This window comes from Protopterus annectens, chromosome 8.part0 (assembly GCF_019279795.1).
Source record: "Protopterus annectens isolate FY-2018-M chromosome 8.part0, PAN1.0, whole genome shotgun sequence".
NCBI lineage: Eukaryota > Metazoa > Chordata > Ceratodontiformes > Protopteridae > Protopterus > Protopterus annectens.
Genome location: NC_056741.1, coordinates 1,984,992,840 through 1,985,019,297, shown reverse-complemented (window position 1 = coordinate 1,985,019,297; position 26,458 = coordinate 1,984,992,840). Strand labels below are relative to the sequence as shown.

The window sequence follows — 26,458 nt, the reverse complement described above, 5'->3', positions numbered from 1 at the left end:
ATTTCCTGCCTGGGGGATGAGGCGGTCATTAGAGCTGCTATTTAAATGTTTCCATGGATTTTAACAGTGTCTGATGAAGTTTGATATCCTATGCAAACAAAAAGTGCTTAACATATAATAAAGATCTGGTTTTATCCGTTGCCGCACTGTTTTTGTTTTTAAGCAGTCTGTTTTTTTTTTCCAGATGAGTTTATTTTAAGCCAAACTACCCATCTCCCCTTTTTCTTTCCTGATCTCAAAGTGAGGGAGAAAGGATACTCCATTCCTTGGATGTCCACAGACAGCTTGAGTGTTATCTTGACAGAGCTAAATCTTAACAGCTCTTAATCAGTTTGTTTCTTGTGAAGGTAAGAAGGGGAACGGTCAGTGTCACATTGTCAGTGATCAGTATGATGAACATAGTACAGCTGTGTAAATAAACTTAACTGTAACGTAAGTGCTCAAATGATCACTGCTGCAGTAGGTTCTCCCTCCTTCTACCCCCGCCCCCTGTTTTTTGGTTTGTTGTTTATGCCAGGGTGTGATTCATTTTTCCTAATGTTGCCCTTTCAGGGCTCAGCCTCCCTGTCTGTGTTGCGAGGAAACCTCTGAAGGGATGGCACCTAAACATGTCTGTCAGCTTTTTTCAAGCTGCTTTGTGTGTGCATGGAAGGGGTCCTGAAGTTTTTAGAAGCTAGCCGACTGTTAATTTCCTTTGTAGGATATAATCTATATAGCTATGCCTGCTGCAGCAGTAATCCTTTGAACATCTAGTGTCATAAGCTTACTTACACAATTAATTATACTTTTCTTATTTTTTTCCAATGCCTTCATCTACAGGTTGGTGGTAGTCTCATTTGGGGGATAGAGCAGCTAAGTGGCCATGTTTAGTTTTAGTGTAAAGGATTTTTTTGTATTGAAATAGTATGACTGATTCCACATGTATAAAAAATGTCACATTTATATTCATCACAGATTCCTACTTAATGGTATTTAGCTTTAATTTGCAAATGTTATGGTTTAACTATTCATTTTTTGTACCTAATGATTTTTTTTTAATCATTTAGGAATCGCCTTGCATAAAGAAGCTTGGATCATCCAGTTAAAATTTATTCATCAGTGCTCATGTGACAGATAGTGATTGCCTTTCCAAGCTTGAGAAGTTGAATGGCCGCCAGTACTGACAAATGGAGCCTTTCTGCCAGGAATGTCCATATTCGCGTACAAGCTTTTTCCCATTTCAATAAGCTGAAAGGATCTCCATTTTAGTGTGACCCTTCTCCATACCACATTGTCAGAGTTGATTTGTTTAATTAAAATTGTTCTGTAAAAACAAAAACCATGACTGAAAATTGGCAGCAGCACCCAGCTACTCCTGCAGTTTCTGATGCTTCTGTTGTGCAAGCACCAGAAAACCCACTTGGATGTGCTGTGTATGGTATTCTGCTGCAACCACCTGATCCCAACCTGCAACAGCAGCATCACCAGCACCACCTTCAGACAGGACCATCTATTCAAAAGTGTGGGGTGTGCGGACAAGATTTGAGCCACCTGACCAATCCACATGACCATCAATGTATCCCAAGTCATGACCGCTCCTTTCAGTGCACTCAGTGTCTTAAGATCTTCCACCAAGCTACAGACCTTCTTGAGCATCAGTGCATTCAGGTGGAGCAGAAACCATTTGTGTGTGGTGTTTGCAAAATGGGTTTCTCACTGTTGACGTCACTTGCACAACACCACAATGTGCACAGCAGTGATACTGGTATGAAGTGCTCTATCTGTGAGAAAACTTACAAGCCACCTGAGGGTGAAAAATCAACACCGTTTGTTTCAGCTGATACATCTTCAGAGAAACCTTACAGCTGTACTGTCTGCCAGAAATTGTTCAAGCATGTGTCTGAACTGAATAGGCACGAGCGAGTGCACACTGGGGAAAAGCCATACAAGTGCACATTGTGTGACAAAAGTTTTAGTCAGGCATCGCATCTGGTGCATCACAAGCGCACCCACAACACTGAGAGACCATATAAATGTACAGTATGTGAGAAAACCTTCAAGCATCGGTCTCATCTTATTCGCCATATGTATGCCCATTCTGGGGAACATCTCTTCAAGTGCAACATATGTGAACTTCACTTCAAGGAATCATCTGAACTGCTTCACCACCAGTGCACTCCTGTTGGAGAAAGGCCTTTTAGGTGTCCTGAATGCAATAAGTCTTTTAAACGTCCCTCTGACTTGCGGCAGCATGAACGCACCCACAGTGAAGAGCGGCCTTTCAAGTGTGATGTTTGTGACATGGGCTTTAAACAGCAGTATGCACTCATGAGGCACAGGCGAACGCATAAATTGGATGCCCCATTCAAATGCAACCTATGTGACAAAAGCTTCCTTCAGCCATCTCACTTAGTGTATCATCAGCATGTACATGGCATTGAAAACTTGTTTAAATGTAGCATCTGTCAGAAAGGTTTTAGTCAGTCCTCAGAGCTCCTACGACACAAATGTCTTCAGAATGTTGAAAAGCCATTTAAATGTGACCTGTGCAACAAGTCTTACAAACGGTCATCTGCCCTTCAGAAACACCAGTCTTCACATTGTTCTGAAAAGCCAATGAAGTGTACTTTGTGTGAGAAACGTTGCTTTTCTTCATCAGAGTTTGTGCAGCACCACTGTGACCCTGTCAGGGAGAAACCTCTTAAGTGTACTGACTGTGAAAAAAGGTTCAAGTATGCATCTGACCTGCAGCGGCACCGACGTGTCCATACTGGTGAAAAGCCTTTCAAATGCACAACCTGTGAGAAATGTTTCAAACAGAGAGAGCATTTGAACAAACACCAGATCATCCATGCACGGGAGCAACAGTTCAAATGTATCTGGTGTGGCGAAAGGTTCATGGACTTGACTGCACTCCAAGAGCATACTGTCCAGCATAACAATGATGGGTCCTATCAAGTCCCACTTTGTATGCAATAGATAGAAATGCCTCAATTTAGTGAATTCTGAAATGTTCCAGTACCAATTTACTGACTGCAGTAAACCATATCCCAAACCAGTTTATAAAGTTAAGTATGTTTATGGGAGTTGGGATCAGTGACCTAATTCTGTCATTAACATTGTGGAAGGATTGAGCAGTAATGTGTAGTATTGTGATAGAAAGTGTGGCAGTGGAATAAACTGGCTATAATTATTGGCCAAGCAATTAAGCATCCACTGCTTTAATTTCAAGATATCCAGCCTAAGTTTAACTGTGGTTCTGAAGCAGAGGCATTTGTTGCAGGCATCACACCATCAGTCTTAATTCAGGTATCCCTCTCATCATATTTTTAATGTGGATTTTAGACTGTTGTGTAATGAGGAAGGGAATATGAATTCCATCATGTTTTAAGAGTTGCATGAGAAGAAAGTTGCACCAGTTTATAGTTCTCAAGTCATAACACTGTTGTCCAAGTAGACCTTTTTAAGGATATGGCTTTGTCTGACACTGTTGCTGCCTCTCTGTCCTGTTGCTGTCCCTTCATGTATGTATAGCTTTTAAGTTGTGTGAAATGTGGAGGAACGTTCTTAACTTATCTTGCACTGAGTGGTGTACCTTTTTTTTTTCTTTGCAGTTTACAGATTTATTTTATCACAGAAAACTTCAAATTTGTGCTTTGTGTAATCACTGATTTGATCGTCTTTTCCTCTTTAGCTGTAGGGCAGGCCTCGTCACCTCCAATTGTTTTCAACCCCTAGCTCCCATCTGGCTTGTTGATGTGCAGTGTTTCGAACTTCTGTTGGTCACTTGAAGCTAGAGGAGTTATGACCAAAACAGCAATCATTTTTGTAAATGTATTCATTTGTCAGCTCCCCTTTAGTTTTGTTTTGCAATTCTGTCCTATTTCCTTTGAAGTGTATAAAATGCAGAGGTGAAGTCCGCCTCCGATTCTGCTCCTAACCTTGTCAGGTAGAAGCATGTTGTCATGTTAGAATGAAAATTCAAATCTCCCTCCCTTTTGCATGGATATTGGAGTGCTCATCAGTTATTCTTGTGTATTGGCCTCAGTTCATTTCCAGCAGAGCAGGTATCTGCTTGTACACCAAAACTGGTGGTGGATTTTGTACTCTTGTTGGATCTTTCATGGTAGACAGTGGACTGAATAATCCTTTATCTCATTTGTGCTGGTGTGTAATAGGACCGAGTTGTGCTGGACCTGTGCTTCTTGGATACAGATTACTTGGAAGTTGTTAGTGAAACTTGAGCTTTGGACTTTGTGTTTTGTCTCTTCTGTTGGAGAGTAACATCCCAAAACCTTAAACAACTGTAAGGTCCTTCGCGTTCTAGAAGCAGGATAGCCAAAAGTAAGGGACAGACCCATGTATTGCCATGTCTATTGTAGCTGGGAAAGAGTAATTTAGAAGTAACAGAATTTGTGTGTGTGCTTTTTATATTTACATTTCTCAGTTTTTCTGTAAAGCTCACTTTCAGTGACCACATTGTGAAATGATTGTGTTAACTTGCCACATTTCTAAAATCTTTTATCAGATTTGCAGGATCTGAAAGGTTAGAACTAACCAGTGATCTTTGTGCCACCTCTTTTGTATTATTACTTGGGTCTGTGGCTGTTTTATTCAAAGTGTTTGAGTTTTTTTGTATTTTAAGTTAGTAACGCAGTTTATTAGAAAATATTTGATGACCTCCTCCATACTTTTTTTTCAGCTTTGTAGAGCATAAGGGATTTCCAACTGAGATGAAACAGCACTTGACTAAGGCAGGAGACATGTAGAGGTAAACCTGAAAAGAACAGTAAGAACACTTGAAGTGAATATTATAGCAGGTCAACAGCTGTAATGCATTTATTTAAGTGCTATGCTGAAAAGTATTTGGTAGCTACGATGGCTTGTGATTGTGATTTTTTTTCACTGTTTTCATTGCTGTCGTTGCACTTAAACCCAATCTAGACTTAATTTTTGTCTTCCTCACTTGTTTGCCTAATTTTGTTCATGTATTTATTACTTGCATGCTTTATGCACCCCTTTGTCTTCAGTAGCTTTTCTGTCATACTGTTTGAATTTTGTTACTCTCTCTCAAGAATTTTTTTATATCGTCTACAGTCAGCCTAGACTTTAAAGCATTTATTGTTCTCAAACTTGTCCTAGATGAGTTCCAGTGCTGGCATACTTACAAGTACCAGTGATGATAGTGTTTGCATTCTGACTTATTTAGAGGTTACTGCACAGTTCTATAATTGGAGAGAAAAATTTAATGCAAGAATAAATCACTATGATATGTATAATTTTTTGGTAGCAGCACTTCATTTTCCATGCAGATTACCTTTCTTCTCGTACCGTTACAGTAATGCACACCATAGCATACCTTGTCCCTTAACTGGTAATCTCTGAAATGTTTGCTCAATGTACAACTGAAAACATATAGAATGTAGTTTGAGGAGGAAAAAATGCACTGTGCCCCCCCCCCCCCAAACAACTGTAACGCTAGATGTAGACTGTTGCACTTTGCCGATTGTTTGAGGGGTTCTCTGTATTCAGGTGGTTGTGCTGACTAGCGTTTTCATACAGTAAAGTGGGTCTTTGTGTTAGATTACAGTGGCCTGTTCTTCGAAGAATGTTTTTTTTTAAAGATCTTAAAATAAGGTCACTGTTTACAGTAATAGAAAAAGAAATCTTGCAAGATTACTATATTCTGTGGGGAAGGGGTAGTACTAATTTAATGATTACAATAAAGACAGTTTATAGAATGCCATATTTTGAGGAAGACTTGCAGCATTTAGTAACATTTACTCACTTATCACAAGTGGGTCCCATATGTTACCACTCTGCAGACAGACAGCCTTTAAAGGCCGTAAGACCTGGATATATGTCAAGTCGTGTAATGCCGTTTTTCATTTTCATCTGTTTGGCCTTTGGTTTGTCACACAGTTAATCTTCACTTGTAGTTCTCAAGACCGGGTGTTTTTTCTGAAACAGTTTTGTGGGTTATTTCAGAAAAAAAATTGACTTTTCAATCTTTTTAAAGGGATCTAGTACAAAATAATGAACATTTACTACAGAAAACATAGACTGGCAGTCAGTCCCCCCTCTCCACCTGTGCACTGACTTGCCACTAGTAAGTAATGCTGTCATATCATTTACACCATTATTCTGAAAGTGTGTGTTTACCAATATGAAAAATAATGCCTTTTTTTTCCCTATGGCAAATTGTGTTTTTTTTTTTTTAAACAAAAAATGCTCAAAAATGATTCAAAAACTTCAGTTTTGAAAATATGACCTGCATTTTAACTTAATCTTTTGTTTTTAATAACTGAATTAAATTAATTGTTGTCTGCAGAGATGTCAGAGGTAGCAAATGTCACCACTAAATAAACCTGAACAAATGTATGGGCACAGAGTATCACAACAAAATTATCTAAAATGTTTGTTTTCTTTAATACTTTCCCATTAAGTAGACTCCTGATATGACTCTGAAAACTTAGGGAGGGAAGGTACTTAATGTTCTAAAAGTATGGGGCAGCCACTGTAGAAAAAAAGAACCTCTTCCTCCCTATCCGAAAAAAGTAGGGAAAATCTTCATTGACAGCAGTTAAAAACCACAACAACAAAACAGAAAGTGCTGGCATAAGGGCGTCAAATCTACGGATGCCACAGAAATTTCTTATTTCCTCTCAGGAGTTAGAGCTGTTTACCAAAACTGTGTTGAAGCCTTCTTTGAAATCTCTTCAGTAATCATTATGTATGTTAATGTCCGGCTGACTTTTGTTTAGGTGTACAGCTGGATTTCAGGCTGATGAACCTTTGCATCACTTATGATGATCATCGTGTTTCACTGTTGCAGTCATTACACTTGGGGTTATCCTGCTGGCAGGCAACCCGCAGTCTGCCTGAATTCCAAGGTCTTGGTCCGGCATCGGTTGCTGTCGCCTCTTCCCTGACGTCAGTGCGCCAGGGGTATAAAAGATGCAGCCAACGCCATTTTCTTCAGTCTTTCTTGCCTCGCGGTGCCAGAAGCAAAAACAGTTCGCAAGTGCCGGTCGGCCGACTCCCGAGATTTTCAAAATCAAATTTCAGATCCGAAGTCTTCATTAAAGCTGTACCCCGTTGGGGAAACTTTTTCCTTGCTCCAGACCGATGTCAGAAAAAGTTAACAATTGTATTTCTTGTGGGAAGCAAATACCTTATAAGGATTTTCATTCTTACAGTATTCCTTGCCTAGGCCCTGACCATGACGTTGCTAGCTGTCGGTTTTGTGCTAAATTTAACCAACGCACTATTAAGTGTCGGTACAATTTTGCCTTTCATTACTTTGGCCGAAGATTTAATTATATAATGCCGTCGGAACAACCGACGACTGGAGTTTATAAAAAGCGCAAGGAAAAGGACAGGCATCCGAGGTCCAAAACAGACGAGGCCTCCGCCAGGCCAGTCGCCGGTTCGCCAGCTCTCAGGCACTTTTCAGCCCCTGATGCCCGCTACCTCAGAGCCACAAGCCGCTTCTGACTGCTAACTAGGCCTCTGGAACTCAAGGTATTGGACACTCTGAGACTATTCCCTCAGATGGGTCCGGAGCCACTGAACAGGCATTGGCTTCTGAGGGTGTTTTCAGACCTACACAGTTATATGTAAAGCCAACTTCAGCTTCAAAGGCAAAGACTAAAGCACCTCTAAAGGCAAAGAAACAAGTACAGCATTCACCAGGACAGACTTCGGCCATTTTAAGCATCTGTTTTTTAGGCATGGAAGACCTAATTACTTTGATCAGGGCTTCCCATCTCCCTCCTGATAAGAGGCCTAGGCAAGAGACAGATTATGAATCTTCAGATCAGGTTTCCATTTCCTCTGACTCCTCCTCTGAACAGGGATACTCTCTTCCTCCCTATGAGGATTCTGATGCTGAAGAATCTATCCCTTTGGCCTCTCCTCCTGAGGATTATTCTTTTGAGGAAACCCTGCATACCATAAGGGAGCACTTTCACTGGGAGAGCCAAGATTACTCAGAATCTAAGAAAAGGCTTAGAGACTTTCTTTTACTTCCTCAGCACATACCTCTTGCTATTCCACCTGTTTTAGACATTGTAGATGATGTAATTTCAGAGTCCGGCCTGTCTCCTGACTCTCTACCCCCCTGCACCTGTTAAACCAGACAGATACTACAGGGTTCCAGATTCTCCAGAATGTTTATGTTAGTGCATGCATTTTTATTGGCATAATTTTTAGCCTACCTTTTTGGGGACACCTGACATCTGGGGCAAGAAAAACGGAATAAAATGGCGTCGGCTGCATCTTTTATACCCCTGGCACACTGACATCAGAGAAGAGGCGACAGCAACCGACGCCGGACCAAGACTTTGGAATTCAGGCCGACTGCGGGTTGCCTGCCAGCAGGATAACCCAAGTGTAATGATTGCAACAGTGAGTACACTCGAACATCTACATTTATGGTAGGTACACAACTGTACTTAAACTTTGTCAGGTATCAGTTCTGCTAAAAGCCAGGCAGGACAGCTTTAACTTTATTATTCAGAAAAAAAGGCATTTTTCTCCAGATTCATGTTGCTTCCTTGAAGGTTGTTTCAGGAAACGGGAGGGGGGGGTGAAAGAAATTTGCTGGGGTAGAGCCTCCCTATACTCCATGTGGGCAGACCCTTCAGAATTATGTATACCAACTCTGAGGTTGCACAGCAGTGGAAAAGAAGGTAGTCTCCACTGTCGATTAAAATGGTTCTCGCTAACTGTTTTGTTTTATTTACATGTGCCGAAACAGTCGAGTTTGATATCTTCCCATTTCTCCATCCTCTCGATCTCCCCAAGATTTTTGCATATCTAGTGTAGATTCCCTTCCCAAGGTGTCTTATTCTCAATCCTGAGAGACTGTTATGGAGTAGATTCTAAACGGCAAACCCGTCCTTTGGTTGTGCCTCATTAATGAATGCTGTCCTGATTGTAACAGAGGGGTGGTTGTAATCCCTGATAAGGGAGTAAGATTAAGCCATGTATGTGTAGGTCCTGTACTGGTCGCCAAGTCAACCATTATATGTGTAGTACAGCATTCAGGACAAAGGTGTTCATTTGTTCATTAGCATTGGTCATCCTACCACCTGAGAAGGGCTGTAAGGATATAGATAAGCTTTGTAAGTCAGTACTTGTTCTGCCTTATAAGTGGGTCCCACATGTGCATATGTTGTGTGATGCTACATATATTCACTTGTAAGGGCTTGTGCTGTTACAGTAAGGAAGTTATGTGGTTCTGTTTCAACATATCTTGTGGGTACTAAGACAGTTAATTGGTTCCACCACTTTCAGCCAGTCTTGTTCTGGGCTGTGTTACTAGAATTGCAGTAGAGGGACAAAGCAACAAGTTCAATGAAGCAGAATTTCCATGCTTGTGTCACAGTACTCCCAAAACACTTCCTCTCTCTCAAAAAGGACCTACTTTAAGTAGTTACATCTAGCACAGCAAATAGATTCCAAGGTAAAAGTGGAAGGACTGGAAAATAAATGTATTCACACTTTTCCAGTCTTTCAGCTCCATGGATGGTAAGGTAGGAAGATTGAATGTGAAGTTGTTCAATCTCGCCATTCTTTCTTTACTGATGGGTTCGGAGCCGATCCATCTGCTCTGGTATGGCCGTATGCAAAGCTCGAGGTCTTCCAGTAGCTCGAGGGCAAGCCCTTATCCCATGATACACTGTGCTATACCTCCGATCTAGTTTGCTGCGGCATCTGATCGGAGGTTCCAGTGCAAGTTCAGGCCAGTATTTTCTTCAAACCGTATCTCTTGCAAGTTATTTCTTAGGAAGATTGATTAGCGATTCATAAGTGATGAAACATCACAATGGATCATTCATTCAAATGTATTACAAAATGTGGAAAAATAACTTACAGCATTCATTTCAGGACCCCGTCAGCTCAGATAATGGAGCATTTGTTCACTGATAGAGGTCACTGAGGGCCAAGTTCTTAAGTTTGAATTATTTAAAACTGTAGCTGTAACATCAAGATGGATCCTGCAGTTCTGTTCACTTTCTTCACTAATCATAGTTTGGCATCTTCTTAGAAGATCCCACTATGTGGATGAAATCACTTGGTGCTGGCAAGTACTTTTGTTGTCGTGTTCCAACTTCATGCATATGCCTAACCCCCCTGAGCCTTTCATTTCTTTTCTGCTACTTGCACAGATTGAATCTCATTCCTGATGTACATCTGCTAAAAGTTCCCATTTTCTGTGCTTAGATCTGCAGTGTGTTCCTGTGGCTATCAGTTTGGTAGCTAAGATCTGTACCCATATTCTTTTTACTGGCTTTGGGGAGAGGTGTGATGTGAAATGCTGCTGTAAGTACAAACAGTTCAGCTGTGTCACCTGGATTTGTTGTAAGATTAATCTCTTGGTATACCTTGCCACCTGGAGGATATCAAAGATTGAAAGCTTGTTACATAGGGAACAGCAGAAGAGGATCAGGGTCCTTGCCTTCTGCCATTCCATAGTTTTGGCTTCTTTCATTGTGAGTAGTTTTCAGAGTTTGCTGTAGCTTGGAGACCCATCACTAAGGACTTCTGTGTTCTAGTAGAAGGCATTTAACCATATGTTAAGAGATTGTAGTTCTTTCCCATGTAAAGCTTCATTTTTTCAGTGGTGTTTTTCTAAGAAATCCTGGGCAGGCCTAGTCTTCCCTTTTGAAAAAGGCTGTTTTAAGTCATGTAAAACAAGGTGAGGAAAATTCAGCTCCCAGCCTTTTCCATTTCCAAAGGGGAGGTGCATCTCAGAAAATTTAATTCTGTCTGGTATGTCTGTTTCTAGATCCTGCCTCTGCAGGAATGTTGTGACCCTGCTGTTGCAGGACTCTTGGATGGTGTTGCTAGACATGATGAGTGGCTTTTGAGGCATCATTGTGTAGGGACCACTTTAGAGTTCCTGGTTTGCTGTGGGTAAGCATCACTTGTAGTACTTTATGCTCTTTGGGTTTTCTGCAGAGCCCAGAATATGTACTTTGAGTTATTCATGGTTGCTAAAGCCTTATAGAGGGACCTCCTGTTCTAGTACCTCAGCTGGCCCCTTGTAGCATTGAACAGAAAATATTTGGCAGGATCTCTACACTGAATACTTCATGGTTGTAGTCCCATAGAGGAGTCATGTCTGACTTCATCTCAGCGATGCCTTCTTAAGCTTGGATCTGGATACTCCATTAATCTGTTTTTGTATTACAACAGGTCCTGAAAGTCATGGCTTTGCCTACCTAGGTGAGGATGCAGTGCAAGGTCATAGCATGGACTGTAAAGTGTTGTCTTGTTTTGATGGTCCCCATCAACTTCATCGTGCTGTTTGTATACTGGCAGCTTTTTCTTGTGCCCCCTTTTGCTTTCCCCATAGGAATCCTGTTTGTCTTTCCGTATCACTCTTGCAGTATTCTTCACTGAAGGGATCTTCTGCAAAGGATAGCACATCATCTGGCCAGTATACCAAAGCCTTTAGATTTTATAGGTACTGTACAATCCTGTGTACGCTCATTGCATAGGGCGTAAAGGTGAGGTGCAGATGCAGATACTCAGAACTTCTTTGCTTGCAGTCCAAACTCATTTATTGACCGTCAGTGTGAGTGCCCATCTGTTTTTATTGGTTACAAAGCCTTTTTCATTCAAGTGCCCATTATTTTTTTGGTAGTTGTGTTCATGTCATCCAAGAAGGGAAAATCAGTGTGGGAGGCAGTTTCACCATAAAGGCAGTCACTGTCTTGTCTTTTTTGCCTGTGTGCTTCCACTGACCACACGCAATGCTCTGTTTATCAAGTGTGTGTCTCTAAGACCCTCTGTAGTCACCCGTCTTCCTTCTCCATGTACCTCGAGAACCAGCATCTTAAACTGTTGGCTCATGGTGTTATGATGGAATCCTCCCATCCCAAGTGACAGCAGTCTTTGAAGAAGAACAAAAAATATATACCTGAGCTGGTTGCTGTCAAGCCTCCACTGGACATCACTGTAGAAGCTCAGAAGTATGTCTGATGCTTGCATCGAATTCCTCCACCATGGCGCTGCTGTTGGAGGCTGGCATGAGCCCTTATTCTTGCGCATTCTTTGAGGATTTTCAGACATCTTCAGACATTGAGGGGGAGCCATAACTATTTCCAAGTGGTTGAGGGAGGTTCTTCAAATTTTCACCTTGGAGGAGATTCCGACTACAATCATTGAATCCCTCCAAGGGACGGAGATGCAGAGGTTGTAAGGTTTGACACCCCACTTGAGAAAAAGTAAAAGACCAAGCTTATTGCACCTATTGCTAAAAGTTCCCTGGTGTGAATTGTAAGCTTTTACTCAAGCCTTGATGGCCTTGAAGCCTCCTTAAGGGGTGTCAGTCCATGCTCCTCCCTGGTCTTCCATTCCTGTTGAGGGCAAGGGAACCAGATTCCTCAAGTAAAGAACTTGATTCTGGGGAAGAATCCCTTGCATACTAGTCTTAAATTTCTCCTTCTATAGACCATTTCTCAGAGGGAGAGAATTCTTTGATTCCAGATTCCCCCCCTTGGAAGAATTATCCTTTGTGGATACTGTTGTTCGTATGATGGAGTACTTTAAATGGGATTGTTGCCAGGTCTTCGACATCCAAAAGAGGTGATATGAGCTTCTACAGTTGGAGTCTCGTAAGCTGTCTGCTATTCCTCCTGCATTGACTGGACATTTGGACACCTCTGTTGCCTCTGTAGCTGCTGACTCTCTGCTCCTGTCACTAGGAAACCTGATTGTACAAGGTGCCTGAGGCCTGCAAATCTTTGGGTTCTTAAGTTGACCCTCCTGTGGCTTTATTCTCAATTGTAAGCCTTCAAAACTTTTGCTGCCTTCTAAGCTGCTCCTTTCTGATAAGGATATAGTAGAGCTATGGAAAGGTTGGGTAAAAAAAGTGTATGTCCTGTTCTCATGTTGCAGTATTCATAACCTTAGGGAGTTGCTTCCTGCAGCACCGGACATCCTGCCAGCATACCAAAGTCTTTCAATCAGCGGTACGTATGACTTAGAACACAGGGGCCATAAACTGACGTCGGCACGTACCCATCTCAGAATTTTTCTACTGCAGTCTGATTTGTCTGTCCGCCAGTTCAGTATTGTGGCGTTCGCTCGACATCGTCCATCTGAATTCAGTGATCGTTCTCCAGCTGTCTGCTTAGAGATAAGTACCCTTGAGGGAATTTCTTTGCTTATTTGCTTTTTATCAGATGTTCATTTCTTCTACTAAGGAAAGTGTGCTCTGTGGTAGGCAAATCCATTGTAAGGACACAGCCGAGCAGTGTTTATTTTGTCTGGGGGAGGCTCACAATTACAAGGCCTGTAAGATCTGTCAATTCTTTGTTCCGAAAACCCTAAGAAGCCATCTAGCATCTTTAAAACTTTATTTAGAAAACCATTGCCTTCGATGTTTGGCATCCGAAATGGAAAGTGGAGCAGGCCTTTCTGACGAGCCGCCTAGGAAGAAGGCCAAGAAAGTTGGGCCTGACATCTTGGCTGCGCCTCAATCGTTTGGTGTTATCCTCAAGGCAAATTTCAGTCCAGGATCACTCCAGATGCAGAGTACTGGGCAGCAACCGGGAACAGAATCAGAAGCTGGCTCTGCAAATACCCAGAGTTCGTCCACTGAGGTTTTTCAACCGTTGGACCCTGATGGTGTGGGGGAACCACGGTTCATTGTTTGAGGGCCCTGCGTCTACTACAGTCTTGGCAACCACTATAACGTTTGCTCATAGGCCCACGTCTGCTCCCTCTCCTCTTTTAAAAAGGAAACAGAAGCACACTTCAAAAGACCCTATTCCTCCCTGGGAGACCTTTTCCCAAACTCTGTTCAAGGCTTTTCAGGCTCTTCAGACCCAGATCCCACAGACAGGCCTACCTGCTCCCCCTCAGGAACTCTCTGAGGAGGAGTCTTCCTGTTCAGATGATTCCTTAACTTGCTGTGTTGGATTCACCCAAAGACTTTGTTACCCCAGAAGAAGAATTATTTCTCACTCCTGATTTCCCCGGAGCAGATTTTTACTTTCGGGATACCATTTCCCTGCTCGGACAACATTTCAAATGGGAACGATCAGATGTCTCTTGAGACAAAAGAGGTACTTTGAGCTCTTGCAGATGGAGCAGCCCTCACCATCTGCAGTTACTATTCTGCTGCCTCACAAAGCCCAGAGTCAAAGCCTTCTGCTTCTAAGAGGCCAGACAGATTGTGTCCGCTCAGGCACATTACCTTTTCAAAAATCCTTCTGCAGAAACTGTGGTGATTGCTGTGTCACCAGATAAGTCCTCTAGGCAACTTCCTTTTTCCCTTTTCCCTACCGATAGTAAATTTATGGACAGGTTGGGGAAGAAAGTTTATACTTTTTCCACATTGGCCATTGGGACTATTAATTATCGGACACATATGGCAAAATTTGCCTCAGATTCCCTGACCAAGGCCTGTAATCTTACGTCAGAGGTTCCAGAATCTCCTAAGTCTCAAATAAGTACCTTTCTGTCCACGGTCTCTCAAGTGACCAGCCACTCCATCAAATGCAACTATGTTGCTGTAGAAGCATCTTCTAAGTCAGCTGCTTCTGGTTATAAGTTAAGGAGATTTTCATGGCTGAGACTCCAGCCCTTACCTTTGGATGTTCAAGCTAAGTTGCTAGATGCACCTTTGGACAACAAAGCCCTATTTGGAGCTGCCTCTGCAGAGCTACTTAAGTCTCTACAAGAAAAAGGTAGACTTACAAAATTTAAAACATCTACTAGTCTCACCTGTTCCCAAATTTCATAGAAATTACCCTCACAAACATAGCTCTGTCAAGAGACGGTCCTCTCGGCCCTCTGCATCTCAGTCCAGGAGATGCAGTCATATCAGAAAGCAATCCGCTCCGAGGGCTTCAACCACCTCCTCTCCATCTTCCTTTCAGCAGCAGCCAGACACAGGCAGAGCTCCTCCACTGTGACTCTCCTCCCTTAACCAGCTCCGCCCCTCCCCCCATCCTTACGTCTTATCCTATTCCTACCCTCCTGGCAGAAAATCACGCCAGACAAGTGGGTGCCTTCCATCATCCAGATGGGATACTTTATGACCTGGTGGGCTACCCCTTCCTTATAGGGGATACCACAACCCCCTCAAAATCAGCTCCCATTCTTCCCACTTATCCTTAGCCAACTTGTATTTCAGGGTACTTTTAAAACCAGTACCAGAGGATCACCTAGCCAAGGGATTTTATTCAAGGATCTTTTCTGGTCCCAAGAAAAGATGATCCTTGGAAGACTCATCCTCTCTCCTGCTCAAGGCTCCCTCATCCACAGGGTTGGAAAGTGGACGCGTTCTCCTTTTCATGGGAGGGAATGTTCTTTATGCCTTCCCTCCATTTCCTCTGATTCACAAAGTCCTCCTGAAAATAGAGGGACAAACCAAAAATCCTGCTGGTGACTCCCTTCTGGCCAAGATGGCATTGGTTTCCCCTTTTCAACCTTTTATCCCAGGGCAGTCACCACAGGTTACCTCTCCACTTCGACCTACCATTGGGAATGTCAGGACTATTCTCAGTCAAAAAAGAGACTCAGGGAATTCTTAGATCTTCCACAGCACAGACCTCTGGCCATTCTTCCTGTCAATGTTTTTATGGAGTCCAGTCTGACCCCTGACACCCTCCCTTCTGCTCCTAGGAAACCTGACAGGTTCTATAGAGTCCCTGACTCTCTCAAATTTCTTTTCAAAATTCCTACTGCTGACCCTGCGGTCATCTCTGAAGGACCTAAAGGAATCAAAGCAACTTCAGCTAAGAATCTGACCCCCTCAGATAGGGATTCCAGAGCATTAGACAGATAGGGTAAAAAGTATACAACTCTGCTACTCTTGCTATTAGAGCATTAAATTGTCAGTTCCATATGCTGAAATATCAGCAACATACCATGGAACTCCTCACACAAAAAATCTATTTTCCTGCTTGTGCAGAAAATAGAGTTACAAGAGTTAATGCATTCTGCAAGTCAAGTAACTTAAGCACACCTTGCAATATGGTTTTGACGCCCTAGAAGCATCTTGCAGGGCAGCAGTCACTGGTTCTGTCCCGAGAAGGAATGCTTGGCTTAACGAACAGCCCTTGCCCGACCATGTCAAATCCAAATTATTGGACGCACTCTTGCACAAAGACAACCTATTGGGCACCGAGACAGAAGAGGTCTTAAACATGGAAGAAAAAGCTAAATCTATAAAGACAGACTTCTTACAGGTCCAGCCACTGAGGTTCAGTTCCTGCCCCCTCCAGGTCAGCTCAGCCCAGACCCAGGGGAAGCAGGCCCCCCAGACAAATGCCCCAGGGAATGCAGAGATCTAAGCAATGGAGCTCTTCCTCTTTAAAACCAGGGAGTGCAAAGCCACCCCTCATGGTAAGAACTCATAATGACTTTACACTTTCACCCCCTCCCTCTGCCCACCTGCTCTTGCCCCTAGGAGGAAAACTCTCCTTCCACGCAAGCAACTGGGCCACCATTACCAACGACCGCTAGGTCCTCAACATAGTGCCCCAGGGATACAAATTTTATTTCCACACTCTGCCAACCCCAAAAGGGTTCCCAGAGCTTCCACCAAACCAGTGGGCAGAGGCCAAAAAGCAAGTCCTTTTCCCTGCTCTCTGTGAGGGCAATAGAGCATTTTCCTGCAGAGCAGATAGGCCAAGGTTTCTACTCCAGACTCTTCTTAGTACCCAGAAAAGAGGACACATGGTGCCCCATCCTCTATCTATCCATTCTAAACACCTTTCTGGTGATACCAAAATTAAAAATGCTCACCCTCCAGCAGCTTCTACCTATGCTTTCCAAGGATGCTTGGTTAGCCACCCTAGACCTAAAAGAGGCCTACCTACATGTCCCAATCAGGGAATCATGCAGGAAATACCTCCGTTTCAGGGCAGGATCACTGCACTTTCATTTCTCTGTACTTCCCTTTGGCTTATCCACTGCTTCCAGAGTTTTCACAAAATGTTTGGCTCCTGCCATTGCTTTTTGCAGACAAATATTCAAACTTACACATACTTAGACGACTGCCTGAGTCAGGCAGACAGTCAGGAAAAGCTGTTAAAAGAACCTGACCCACCCCTTCCCTGGGGTATACTGTCAATGAAAAGGAATGCAGACTATTACCCACACAAAAAATTGTATTCCTGGGAGCAAGCCTGGACACAGCATCCCAGATGGCATTCCTTATACCAGAAAAACAAACCTACCTGACAGCCTGCTTCTCTCATCTAGCCACCAGGACCCAGTTATCCGCAAGGAAAATCTGCAAGCACTTGGTTTCATGGCTTCTTGCATTCTACTCATTCCATATGCCAAACTGCATTTGAGGAAACTACAATGGTACCTAAAAAGCCTTTGGTTTCAGCACTCTCAAGACCTGGAAACTCTTATACCCGTAATACCTTGTCTAAGGAAAGATTTCCTTTGGTGGGCAGCAGCATGCTACCACAAGGGACCTCCCTTCTCACAACCCCACACCGCCCAGACCCTCACTACAGACTCATCAGACTATGCCTGGAATGCACAGCAGGTGCATTCAGGGCCAATGGAGCCCAAATCAAATCAACCAAAAGATTTTAGCTGTTCAGCACGCCCTGACAGCTTTCAGACCCCTACTCTCCCCAGAGCCTCTACTGATCAAAACAGACAACACCATGGTGATGTGATATAGCAACAAGCAGGGAGGAACTCGCTCTTATCTGCTCTGCCGGCTCGCCATGACCCTTTGGCACACTGCCTCAGCTATGCAACTACACCTGTTAGCACAATTCCTGCCAGGCTCTCTAAATTCTCTGACAGACAACTTAAGCAGAAATCTGCTAGACCCACATGAGTGGCAGCTAGACCAAAGAACCTTCACACTTGTAACCCAGAAATGAGGCACCCTGAAGGTCAACGTCTTTGCCTCCCACTCCAATCATCAGCTCAGCAAATTCTCCACCAGGGAACCTCACAGCAAGGCATGGAAAGTGGATGCTCTATCCTTTCTGTGGGTAAACCTCTTGGTTTATGCATTTCCTCCTCTACCACTCATTTTGCGGGTACTGCTCAAAATTAGGGAGGAAAAACCTCTGACGATCCTGATTGCCCTAGACTGGCCACGCCAGCCCTGGTATGCACTGCTACGCAGCCTGTGCCAACTGCCACCATAGCAGCTACCTCAGATCCCAACACTCCTGACCCAGAGGAATGGAGAATTCCTGCATTCCATTTGCAGACCCTCCATCTGGCAGCCTGGCTTATTCCCTGACCTCTCCTCAAGCTGCCAGTCTAAGCAAACAAGTTCTAGATGTTGTACGTGAGGCCAGATGCCCCAGCAGCAGAAAGTCTTACGCTAGCTAGTGGAAAAGGTTTTGCACTTGGATCCAGGCTATGGGATTCAGAACAGCACAGCCCTCCTTACCTCTCATCCTGGATTACCTGGCAGACCCTTCTACACAGGGGTCTGTCCTCCTCGTCTGTTAAAACTCATGCCTCTGCCATCTCTGTTCATTTCAGCACAGAGCCACCTCTTTCTCACACCCTCTCATCAGACAAGTTCCTAAGAGGGGCTAACAACTTGAGGCCACCCAGAAGAGCTCCTATCCCAGCTTGAGTCCTAAACTTTTGTGTTGGAAAAGCTCACCCCTGCCCCCTTGTGAACCTGCAGCTTCAGCAGATTTAAAATTTCTCTCTTGGAAGACGGCCTTGCTTCTGGCCATCACTTCAGCTAGAAGACTTTCCGAGCTACAACAACTTATGGCTGTAGAGCCCTTCATCATTTTCCATGCTGACAGGGTCTCCGTTGGGACTAACTCATCCTTCATGCCAAAAGTGGTGTCCAGTGTGGCTCTCAACCAATCCATTCATTTGCCCACCATTTTCCCTAACCCACAAAATAGGGGAGAGAGGATTCTGCACTCTCTAGATGTGCACAGACAGCTCAGAGTTTACCTAGACAGGAATAAATATTTTAAAACAACTGATCAGTTGCTAGTCAGCTTCACTGCAGGAGCAGAGGCCAAGGCCATATCCAAACAATTACTAAATGGATAGCACACTGCATCAATTTTTGCTACAAACAGCACGAGAAACCTCCCCCCAAGGGGATCAGGACACATTCTACCAGAGCAACCTCCACCTCTGCAGCTTTCCTCAGAGGGGTCCGCACCATGGACATCTTTGAGGCTGCAACACGGACATCTGTTCATACCTTCACCAAGCATTACCACCTGCCTATCTTCAAATCCAGGGCAAGCTTTGCCACTGCAGCCTTGCAGGGCATCCTAGCCCAGCCCCCAGTCTTCTAGACTGCCTCCACCCTTTTCTTCGGCTTTGGGAATAGACCCAAATGTGATGACTGCAACAGTGAATTACGAAGAAGATAGTAAAGTTGTGTACACTTACCGTAAATGTAGATGTTGAGTGTATTCACTGTTGCAGTCCTGGTTTCCCTCCCTCCACTCCCCCTGTCTTTTCTCTCTCTCTCTCTCTCTCTCTCTCTCTCTCTCTCCTTACAAGGAATTTTTGGTATTTACTTCTGGTGGTGGTCTTCCACCATAACCTAGCTCCCTATTGGGGACTCCTGACATGGCAAGAAAAGCTGATGTAATGACGTTGACTGCCTGATTTTATACCACTGACGACCGGATGTCAGTCCTGGAGTGACCGCAACTGATGCAGAAATACTAAGCCTCTAGTATTCAGGCTGATTGAGGGCTACCCTGGCGAAGATAACCCAAATGTGATGAGTGCAACAGTGAATACAGTTTAACATCTACATTTATGGTAAGTGTACACAGCTGTACTTTCTGATCCCCTTTAGGCACCTATACTCAGACAAACGTACTCACTGTCCTGCAGGAGGCCAGGAAACCAAATACCAGGAGAAATTACTTATGAAAGTGTAAAAGATTCTTCCAATACTGCCTCAGGAAACAACAGGACCCTTTTCTAATTTCTGTTCCACTGGTTTTTTCTTACCTCTGTGAGTTGCTACATTTCAGGGTTGACCTACTCTTCAGTAAAAGTAAACCTATCTGCCATTTCTGCTTGCCTTCCCTTGACTCTTCCCTTGGCTTTCAGACTGGAAGTCAAGCTTTTTCTGAAAGGGGTTCTTCATACAAGACCTTCCCTGTCTATCCCCCTCCTTGGGACCTCAACTTTGTGCTGGAAAAGCTTATATTTGCACCTTTTGAGCCAGCCCACTCCTCCTCCCTTAATATCTGCACATGGAAACCAGTTTTATTACTGACCATTACTTCTGCCAGGAGGGTTTCTGAGATCCAAGCCCTTATAGGTTCATAGGTTGGTACTAGGCTATCAGCCCTAGGGGCCTATACAAGCCTAGCCATAGCAATTCCTTGGCTATTTCTTCCCACATTATTTACTTTCCTGGACCCCTGTCTAGCAGGGCGACTGACGTGATCCCTGGGGTGAATTTCCTTTCTCCCATCCAGTCGTCAAGGTTCCTCTTGAAGAGGTCCAAAGAGGCACTCTGCTTGACATGTATGAGCAATCTATTCCAGAGTCTGGGGAGTCTCTGGGTCAGGAACCTATCCTTCCAGCATGTTTTGTTTATTGTGATGACAAGGTTTAGATCCCTGGAGTGTGTAGCTCTGAAGGATTGGGATTTCTTTAAGTGTAGCATGTCCAACAGCTCTGGGTTTGACATGGCCTTGTATGTTAAGCAGAGATCGCCTCTGAGTAGACAATATGCGACAGAGTATAGCTGGAGTTTTTTAAGGCGGTCAGCGTAGGGCATCTGCTTTAGGCCTGTGATTCTTTTAGTGAGGTATTTCTGAGGCCTTTCCAGTTGCTGCAGATGTCTTGAGAGGTACATACCAAATGGGGCGTTGTATTCTATAATGGGTCTAATGAGGGATGAGTACAGTGGGACAATGACCTCCTTTTTTCTGGATGAAAAGCCCTTCGTGATGAGGTGTGCCACATAGAAGGATTTCCTGACTGTTGTGGCGATGTGGTTATCGAAGGTGAGACCACTGTCCACCTGTGTCCCTAAGTCTGTTATCACACTTTCTGTGTTTAGTGTACTGCCACCTATATGGTAATTCATGGATACATGTTTTTTCAGCAACCAACAGCAGTAACAAAATTAGATGAAACAAACCACAAGAACAGGATGCAGGATACAACTGATTTATTCTGGTACCTCGGCCCAACAGCCTTCAAAGGAATAAACATCAAGCCACCAGATGCATTATATATACTGGTGCTACCCAACAATCAACAATTAAACAATTAAATATGATTGAAATGGTATTAAACAACTCCAGAGAGTTAAGGTACACACAAAAAATTATATAAATATAAAAGAACATAAAAAAACTTAGAATACAATTATTTTTTTACAAAAAACAGAAAAAGTTTGTTTAATACCACCATTTCAATCATATTTAATTGTTTTGTTGTTTGTTGTTGGGTAGCACCATATAATATAATGCATCTGGTGGCTTGTTGTTTATTCCTTTGAAGGCTGTTGGGCGTACGGAATAAATGCATTGTATCTTATCATCCTGTTTCTTGTTTTGTACATTTTTTCCTAAAGGGGATAACGATACATTTCTTGGCATTGAGCTTGAGCCCATGGCTCTGTCACCAAGCATCTGTTTCTGTAAGGCCTTTTTGTAGAGTATCTACATCATTTGGGGATTCAATAATGGCTCCCAGTTTGCAGTCATCTGCAAACGTTGTTAGCCAGAGTCCCTTAGTGTTGACCTGTACTTCAGAGAAGTAGATGCCAAACAAGAGCGGCCCCAGGACTGAACCCTGAGGTACTCCACTTGTCACTTGTCTGGAGCTGGATTTGGAGTCGGCTACTTTTACAGTGTGGGTTCTATCAGTAAGCCATTTAGCAACCCATTGGATGACATAGGGATTAATGCCCAACTTAGTAAGTTTATCTATGATTCCAGAGTGGGGGATGGTGTCAAAGGCCTTGGCAAGGTCTAGATAGGCTGTGTGGACCACCTTACCCTTGTCCATGGCTCTGGAGACTGATTCAAAGAAGTCAATCAGGTTCAGGAGACAAGATCGGCCCTTCACAAACCCAAACTGGGTGGGGTCCAGTGTTTGAAGGTTGCCAATGTCTTTGTTTATAAGTTCCATGATAATACGCTCCATGGCCTTGCAGATGAGGCTTGTCAGACTGATGGGATGGTAGTTTCCAGGATCCAAGGTGGATCCCCTTGGATTGGGATAACTGTAGCTCTGCGCCACTCAGTGGGCACGAAACCTGAGGTGAGGCTATGATTAAACATGACACTTAGGTGAGGTGCCAGTTCATATTGTAGTTCATGTATTTCACAGCCCGGGATGTCATCTGGTCCCATGGATGCTGTATTCTTGGCTTTAGAGAGTGCGTTTTGTACCTGTGTGGCCGTTATTACTGGAATTTGGCAATCTTCCGGTATTGAGATGGGCCATTTAGGGGGTGAGAGGGGGGTGAAGTTGGCACTGAATCAATCTGCCAGGATATTGGCAATATCCTTATGGCTTCTCCTCCCTATCTTATTTTTCATAAAGAAGAACTAACCCTTCTTTCATGCCTAAAGTAGTCAACAAAATTTCCTTAAACCAGGCCATTAATCTACCTGTGTTTTACCCGCAACCACCACATAACTCCTCGAAAAGGGCCTTGCATTCCCTGGATGTTCACAGGCAATTGAGGTTTTACCTAGATAAGACAAAGTCAGTCAGTCTGACCAGCTTTTTGTCTCATTCCATCCTAGATCCCCTTGGCAAAGCAGTGTCTTAAGTACACTGTTGCCTCTTGGATTTATAAGACTGTAGCCTTTTGCTATTCCTTTTATGGAAAGCAACTGACTTCAACTGTCAAGGCCCATTCCACTAGAGCAGCTTCCTCTTACAGCAGCTTTTTTTAGGGGAATTGATTACTCCTTTATCCTAGAGGCTGCAACTTGATCCTCTGCACACACCTTTACCAAACATTACAAATTGGACCTAATCTTCAGGGCTAGAGCAGAGTTTGCTAGGTCTGTCTTGCAGGGCCTCATTGACTCTGCTCCCCTTTCTACCTCCCATGCTTCTTCCTAGAGAGCTGTGGTACTCTCTAAGGTTATGAATACTGCAACATGAGAACAGAAGGACACAGAATAGTTGTGTAAGAACTGACCATAACCATAGATTTCCTTTTCTTCCATGTTGCAGTACACATTTCCATCTACCACCGCCTGTTTTCCTTTCTTAATTGGCCATTTTCATAACACTGCTGGGGTGTGCCTGGGATACTGAAGCTTGGGCTCTTTCCTACTGCTCCTGGGGTCTCTCTCTCTCTGTAGAAGCTCATTTCTGAGTTGGGTATGTGCAGACATCAGTTATAGCAGACGTCTGTTTATGGCCCTTGCGTGCTATGTTACATGTACCTCTGATTGAAAGACGTTGGTATACTGGCCGGATGTCTGGTGCTGCAGGCAGCAACTTCCTAAGGTTATGAATACTGCAACATGGAAGAGATCTTTGGTTATGGTAAATTCTTACACAAATGTTCTATACTGCTGCTGTCAAGTAATTTTTTAGGTTATTAATTACCAAACCCACATGACAAGGTGTCTTGGTTCTCCTTTCTTAGGTAGCTAAGGTTGTGTCTGATCTGCTTGTTTCAGAAGGGAAAGCTTCATCTCTTTCTTGCACAGGTCTACTTCCCAGGATATTCATCACTCCATAAAATGGAGCTATGATGCTCCTGATGCCTCTTCTAGGGCTGCTCCTTTTGGCTCTGTGATGAGATGTTATTGGCTTCATCTTCAGGGCCATGCCTGATGATACCAAAACCAGACATTTGGATGCTCCTGTGGATAATAAAAATTCTTTCTGGGACAGCTGCTGCTGACCTGTTCAAGTCCCTCCAGGATGAGTCTAAGGCCATGCAGTAACTCAAAACATATTTTTGTCTCCCCTTTACCCAAAATTCAGAGGAATTACCCATATAAATCTTTCTTTGTTCGTAGGCAGACTCATCAACATCCCAAAGTAAGAAGGGGTCCAGGTGTATTCTTCTTACTAAATCCACTCAGTCTCCTACATCTCAGAAGTCTCCCTTTCAGGACAAGCCTGCTTCTATTTGCCAAGGGGAAGGGGAGGCAAAACATCAGAGACCCCCGTCTTTCCCAAATTGGCAACAGATCACCTCAGACTCTTTGGTGCTGTCATTCGTCATGGATTTTTTTTTTTTTTTTTTGTAGTGATATGTGGACCCCCCCCCCCCAATCACACATTCCACAGCCTCCTCTAGAGCTGACATTTTGTAGTCCCTTTTAGAGTAGGGCACTCTTAAGCCTGTTCCACCTGCCCAAGTGGGAAGCAGTTTTTACTCCAGGATGTTTTGGTTCCTCAGCAGGAGGGGACTTGGCGACCAGTTCTGGATGTCTAACTTCTCAACACATGTCAAGGTCCAGACAAGTCCAAGGTAGAAAGGCAACAAACCAGAAAACTTATGACTGAAGTCATCATAAGTTTTCTGGTTTGCTGCCTTTCTACCGTGGAGTTAGTAGCTTGTGACGTTTCCTGGTTTACTTTTGTCCAAGTCCTTTCTTTCAGGATGCTCTCTTCAAACTTTGTTTTCCTGTTTTTCTCCTCCAGGCCTTTTTGGTCTCTCTCGACTTCAAGGATACCTGTCTTCATGGCCCTATTCACCCTCTGTTCAAGAAACTTTTAAATTTCTGTTTCTTCTTCTGTTTTTCATTTTTCTGCTTGCCCTTTGGCCTTTCTGCTGCCCCAGTGGTATGCACGGAATTCCTTGCTCCTGTCATAGCATTTTGCAGGCTTTGAGCAATACAGATTTTCCTTATTTTAGATCTGCTTATTCAGGCTCCTTCTCCTAGCAGTTTTCTGCAAGATATTCACTTTACCACTTGTGTTTGAGAAAATCTGGGGTTTACCATCAGTATCAAGAAGTCTGTGAGTATGCCTCACAGGATCATGATTTTCTGAGTCACAGGATTCAGGCCATTCCCATGTTGGCCTGTCTATCTGCTCCCAAGTTTTTGTCTCCAACAACCTTCTAGTGTCTTCTTCCTCTGTCCAGTATCCTGGCCATGGATTTTCTCATTTTGTGGGGTTTATGGCCTCCACCATTACCTGCTTCCTTGTTACCAGGCTCCATATGAGGAATCTTCACTGATGCTACATGTTGGTGTTTTCAGCATCGCCACCCCCTGGAGTTTCTTGTTCCATTGATTCCTTGTCTCAAACTTGAGCTCCAGTGGTGGATTCATCAAATCTCTCTCAATCCGGGACTCCCCTTTTATGCTCCAGTTCCTTCCCAAAAAACTGTTCACTGCTGCTTCAGACTTGGGGTGGGGTGCTTTGTGTGGCCCTCTGAAAGTTCACTGTCTCTGACCTCCTTATTAGAGGTCAGACAGTGTCAGCATAAAAGAGATGAGGGCTATGCTTCTGGCTCTACAGACCTTTTAATCCCTTTTTCCTCCCCAGCACCTTGAAAATCTTTATCGACAGTACAGCCATGATGAGGTACATCTTAGCTAATTTTTGTCACCTGTTAGAAGTCAAGAAGGTGTGCTTTCAAGCCTGCAGGTCCCAGGTGGTTTAGAAAAGTATGTAGTTCCTAACCGTGAATGCCCCCTTGGTTGAGGTGATAGTTGGCTTCGCCTTAGGGATTGACTTGAAGTCAGATTAAACACTGATACAGTGAAAGCCCTCTGCTTAGGCACTGTTAGAATAACAGAAGTGAAAGGATAGTGTTAGTTCACTTTTGGGACACTAACCCAAGACCTCTAGCATATTGTGTGCGTTCTTATAATTTTACTTTAATCACCATGCTGGGTGGTTTCTAGCTGAAAGGATAAGGCTGTTAAAGGAAGACTTAATACCCACCTGTCCAGAGATTTTTGTCTGTTCAGAGACCGTGCCCCTCCCATACCTTCCCTGTGGCTGCTGACTGACCAGCACCAATCAGAAAACTGGCAGCCAGAAGGAAACAACTTCATTCTACCTGCTACTCCACATGAAGCAACCATGGAGCTGCTCAGGAACAGCAATCTGTCTACATCGTTTCTGGCAGATAAGCTCCCTGATGTGGAGCTCTTTCACACAGAATTCATTGCCACTTTTAAGTACAAAGAAGGTGGCTCCTTCGTAGGACTAACTTTGTGCTGAAAAAACTAACCATGCCTCCATTTGAACTTGCTCATGTGGCAGATTGTGGTTTATTACTTGGAAAAAAACTGTTGCTGCTCTTGCAGATGGCAGTGCAATGGAGAGAGTGAATTAGCAAGCTCTTGTGGTTGGTGAACCCAGTTTGGTATTCTGCAAAGATGTGGATGTTCTTCGTGTTTCACTGTTGCAGTCATTACATTTGGGTTATCTGCCTGCAGGTAGCCCTCGGCCGGCCTGAATACCAGAGTCTTAGATTCCTGTGTCAGATGCCATCTCTTCTTTCATGACGTCAGGTCGTCAGGGGTATAAAACATGCAGCCGACGCCATTACATCTGTCTTTCC

The 26,458-nt window shown here is 43.7% G+C and overlaps 1 protein-coding gene across 1 annotated transcript; it reads left to right on the top strand.

Moving 5' to 3' along the window:
• Positions 1-248: 248 nt before the first annotated feature.
• On the top strand, positions 249-5,258 carry ZNF319 (zinc finger protein 319). Its single transcript, XM_044081529.1, has 2 exons — positions 249-347; positions 1,047-5,258. The coding sequence occupies exon 2, from the start codon at positions 1,321-1,323 to the stop codon at positions 2,956-2,958; it is 1,638 nt and encodes a 545-aa protein (XP_043937464.1). The 5' UTR covers positions 249-347; positions 1,047-1,320; the 3' UTR covers positions 2,959-5,258.
• Positions 5,259-26,458: the final 21,200 nt, after the last annotated feature.

Coding starts and splice junctions, on each gene's coding strand:
- ZNF319 (XM_044081529.1), top strand. CDS start 1,321: ATGACTGAAAATTGGCAGCAGCACCCAGCTACTCCTGCAGTTTCTGAT.